The 5,147-nt window shown below is 39.2% G+C and overlaps 1 protein-coding gene across 1 annotated transcript; it reads left to right on the top strand.

Annotated features, from left to right (window-relative positions):
- The first annotated feature begins 1,939 nt into the window (after window positions 1–1,939).
- Window positions 1,940–4,854, top strand: LOC145651361 (uncharacterized). The gene is made up of 3 exons (XM_081698038.1): window positions 1,940–2,100; window positions 2,516–3,330; window positions 4,742–4,854. Exons 1-3 carry the CDS (start codon window positions 1,940–1,942, stop codon window positions 4,852–4,854), a joined length of 1,089 nt encoding a protein of 362 aa, XP_081554164.1.
- The last annotated feature ends 293 nt before the right edge of the window (window positions 4,855–5,147 follow it).

Raw genomic sequence — 5,147 nt, forward strand, 5'->3', positions numbered from 1 at the left:
ACAAAAAATGCATAGTGAGGTAGAACAACAAAAGCCTGAGACTTTAGTGACACTGTTTGAAGCACATGACCACAACACTGACATCACTCCATGTGACATCACACCATGACACACACTGGCTTTCATCAATATATTGATTTCTATTGGCCATTGCAGCGCCATTGTCATTGAGTGAAAGCAATTCTCACAGAGGTTTGAAGGGGAGGGGAACTTTAATATTACTTCACAAGCGTTTTCAGTGGCAAACGTCGTGATTGGCAGCTGTTTCAACAAATAGTGGACACTTAGACTACTGTCAACCAGCTTCCACATTGTAAGCAGACAAAGTGTTGCGCATGCGTTTGACGCTGTTTGGCAAAACGCATGCAGCCGTAAGAATGATTTGATCGTCAAGTTTATGTGGAGTTGTCTGGGTGCTTCTAGGATGGACTAGCTACAATGTTTGCATTGCAAATCACTGGGTGTTTCCATTCACTGCTGGAAAAAATCGTAATCCTTCTACAAAATGTAAGTATAAATGAGAAAGATTATTATTTCTTTACAGTATTACAGCATTTACAGTATTACAGTATTTTCCCCTAATAACAATGATGCTATGAAGCTATAATTGTTGTGGAACTTACTAAAGTAACTTACTGTGATGTTTTAGCAAAAATATACATGCAAACTCAGTGTATAGTGACTTTGTGTGCATTTGGAGAGGTTTTTGGACACTGTGGAGATGTCTAGGACACCTAGTGGAAAATAGTGGAAAAGTGTTGAATTTATTTATTTATTTACCCAAGTGAATCAGAAAATGTAGAGCATGACTGAAAATTAATCTCCAGCATCAAAAGACACATTATAAACCCCAAGAATCAAAGGTGTTTTTTTTGTTGTTTTTTTGTTTTTTTTACATTTTTGTTTAGTATTAGATGAGCTCAAATGGAATCTAAACGATGGAAAAATAAGCTTGTATAATTGCAGATAACTAGTGTTAAAGTGAACAAGTGCAAATCGTTCAAAAATGAACTTAGACCTGGAGGTGCATAGACAGATGCACCACGCCCCCTAGCGGGCACGCGGGCGTCCCCAGACGGGCATACTCAAATAAATTACTTGATAAAATCGAATATTCTTAAGATACAGTACATTTATCAACATAACATTTCTTAGGACTAATACAAGTACCTGCTTACCGATTTTCAGCCGTCTACATGCATCCGTTCGCCAGAAATCCCATGCTGAATACACCGTGTTTTTCGGCTAAATTTACACAAACACGTGCCTGCCCTTTTAAGTTGCCTTTTAAAACATTCTTCCGATATAAGAGAACTTCAGATTTTGTAATAGAAAATTCAATTACCATCCAATAAACACCGTGACATGTTTAAAAAAGTATATAGAATGCTAATACAGCTCTTTATTAGCTTGCTCACTTCTTAGAGCAGAAACACACGTTCGGCTCCTTCGTAACCTAACACAAAATACGCAAACCTTTAGTTACATCAAACTGCACGTTACTATCCTAAAACTGTTCCTGAATAGAGCATTGTACCCTCCTTTCTTAGAATCCGTGTTTGTTATTCGTCCATCGAATAAACGTTCTCTTTGATTGCTTTGTTTTTCTACCTTTGGCAAGATTCCGTATTGTGTTGCTGTTCATGATTGGCCTATCAAAAGAGCTTATAGTAATGGACCGTTGAAACCAAAGTGATTGAAACCACTTTCAGCAAATAGTATTCCGTCAAAAGAAAACATCGACACCTCATTTGCCTTGAATACTACACTACAGAGGTGGGGCGGGCCATGCGTAAACACAATATAAGGTCCTGTTGCGCACTAACATCCTCCGTTTTGCAAACGCATCGCATACGCAAGTTACTTCATTTTGGCTAATTCGCTTTGTTTTTGTAACACGTTCCGCTTTTGGAAAAAAAATGTTATTTTTATCACAGTAATGGAGAAGAAAAGGCGATTTACAGTTTTAGATGTTCATGATGAGCTATTTAGGCTTAGCGACGAGGAGGGTGAGAGCGATGACGGTTCCATGGCTGCTAGCATGGATTCTGCTGAGCAAGACGCTTTTGAGTTTGGAATCGATGCCGTGCTCGATGCACCGTAAGTATAAAATTCATATAGCATGCGTGATTCTTTATTGTAAAAGTTCAGTGTTGGTTACGTAATATTTAAATGTCCATTGAATTTGCTCCTATGTTGACTGAAACTCTAGTACTTGTTGTACTGTTTATCGCACTGATTGTGTAAGTCGTAACTCGCTCTGGATGAGCGTGTCTGCTAAATGACCTAAATGTAAAGGTAAATTATTGTTGTTTGAGATAGAGCTTATGTATATTTTGCACTAGGCATTGGTTAGCATTAGCACTGGTTAGCATTAGCACTGATCATCATTCTGAGGCACTATAGTGATGTAAATGTAATAAATTTTCTTATTTACCATGACAATTTGCAATTTGTATTTATTTTCATCTTCATATTTTACTCATTTGGCTGTTATCCTGTCTTTTTCTTGCAGTGAAGAAAATTCCCCCTCCCCTCCCCCATCTGAGAGATTTCACACTTCTTCTGGCCCACCCCCAGAGCCATCAGCTTCTACCCCCTGCCAATCTGTGGACACTCCTCACACCTCAGGACTGCGTCGTCACAGAGGCAGCAGGAGCACAAGCCCACCCCAAGCAAAGAAAAAACTGTCAACACCGAAAGGTGCCAAAAGGAGCAGAAGAGCTCCAGCAATACCACCACCTGCAACACTAGAGGACAGATGGCATGACGCGTCGGAGGAAGATGAGCAGCCTCCTCCGTTGCAGTTTCGCCCCAGGAGGACCCCAGGAGTTCAGCTGGATTTTCAGAAGGACTACAGCCCTTCTGAAGTCTTCCAGCTGTTCAGTCAAGAAGTGCTCCTGACCCTGTGCAATAACACCAACAAGTATGCAGCAAAGAGAACAGAGAAGGGCTTGAAGAGGCAGTGGACTGACATCAATGCTGACGAAATGCTTCGCTTTATCAGCATTGTAATTTATCTTGGACTAATGAAGCCTTCAGCTATTCGGGACCTGTGGAGGAAGGATCATTTGCACAGCCTCCCATTTCCTCCTTCAGTTATGACTGGGAAGCGGTATGAGGCCATCAGTGCAAACCTGCACATGAGTGACCCAGCAGCAGATGCTATCAATGATCAGCTTAGAGGTCAACCTGCCTATGACTGTCTCTTCCGCCTCAAGCCACTTATGGAACAGATCCTGACTGCCTGTCAAGCACATTATCAGCCACACCAGAACATTGCCGTAGACGAAAGGATGGTGGCCACCAATAATCATAGAACAAAAAAAAGTACAGTCAAGTTATAAAACAGTAAAAACATAAGGATAAAGCACTGGATATTAAAATTATAAAACCTGCTAATACTGAGTGTACAATAGAAAAAGTAGTTAGAGGGATCAAACTTTATGATATTAAAAAAAAAGTTTATGAACCATGTAATTTTCAGACTCCCCACCTGAGATGGATTATGCAGATCTGTGCCCTTCATAGCTATTATACTGAAACAGGTCAAAAGCATTTATGACAGGCCTCACCCCACACGATCAACACAATGCTGAGCTGGGATTTGACCTCGCCATTAAGATTTGTATTCTAGTGTTCATCCTCTTCACTGGATGTTAAAAATAACCGCTGGCTATATGCACAGTAAATGGGGGAAGTGTGACTTGTGTGTCACCTAGAGGATTTCTTAATTGTTAATATTTTCTAAAACATTCCACCATTAATTATTGATCTTAAATAATGATATTCTTCCATTCCACTGAAACTTATATATATAAAAATATTTTATAGTTAATTTTGATCACCTGGCAAAAAAGTGTATATACTCAGCAAAAACCATCACAAAGGCAAAGTTCCTTCAAAAATGATTCAGTCATCAAAATAGCTTTAAACAAAAATCAAACAGTAAAATAAAGACAAATGCAACTTTTTGTAATTAATTAATAATTTGGCTATGCCCCTCCAAGCTCATTTTTGAACGCTTTGTACTTGTTCACTTGGGTAACACTAGTTATCTGAAATTGTACACATAGCACAATTACCATTCAGGATTCAAACTGAAGCAGACACTGGGGCAGGATATCCATTCCCATCCAGGCTTATTTTTCCATCATTTAGGTTCCATTTGAGCTCATGTAATACAAAAGAAAATGTCAAAAAACAAAAATGCCTTTGATTTTTGGAGTGTATAATGTGTCTTTTGATGCTGGAGATTCATTTTCAATTATGCTCTACATTTCCTGATTCACTTGGCTAAATAAATAAATTCAACACTTTTGAGTATATACATGAAATGACTTAAGTAGCTACACACTGTTTTCCACTAGATGTCCTAGACATGTCCACAGTGTCCAAAAACCTCTCTAAATGCTCACAAAGCCATCAGTCACTGTACATCGAGTTAGCATGTTTGTTTTTGCTAAAACATCACAGTAAGTTAGACAAATGCATCTTTTTGTAATTAATTAATAACCCATCATCAGGTTTAGTTTAATGACTTTATTGGAGCTTCATATTATAATCCATGCCACATGATCATAATAATGATCTGAGCATAGTCTTCCTCCTCTTCATCACTCTGTCTCAGTGTCTCTTGCTCTGTGTCTGTTGAGAATAAACTGATGTAAGTATCATGCATGGAACCAGAGGAAAGTCCAACCTCGTGTGCCACACGGGTTTCTATGGCTGCTGCTCCCAGATGGGACCCCTGTCCATTTTAACCTCAATCCTGGCAGCAGCATTTGGGTGGCCTCCACTCTCTCACCCCTTGTTGGAAGTTTGCTGCAGCGCAGACATGGTTTGACATCATGACGTTCAAGATTTTTGCAATGCTCAACTGTCAGAAAAACGTCCTCGCATTTCTAAAAAGAACTGATCATCTCGGAGGCATATCATTCCAAATGGATTGGACAATTTGGAACTGATTCCTGATTCCCATCGCTTCATTGTTAAAGAAGCTGATTGTGTGTTGGGGAAAACAGATGTTCTTCATAAGTGGCTGTGACTGGACTTGCTTTCACTGTTAACATGTGTTCTTTGTAACATCAAGCCTTCTCAGATTCATTATTAATTTTATTAGTTTTGGGTTTACGGTCTATTACAAA

This window comes from Electrophorus electricus, chromosome 15 (assembly GCF_041902795.1).
Source record: "Electrophorus electricus isolate QZ-2024a chromosome 15, ASM4190279v1, whole genome shotgun sequence".
Lineage (NCBI taxonomy): Eukaryota > Metazoa > Chordata > Actinopteri > Gymnotiformes > Gymnotidae > Electrophorus > Electrophorus electricus.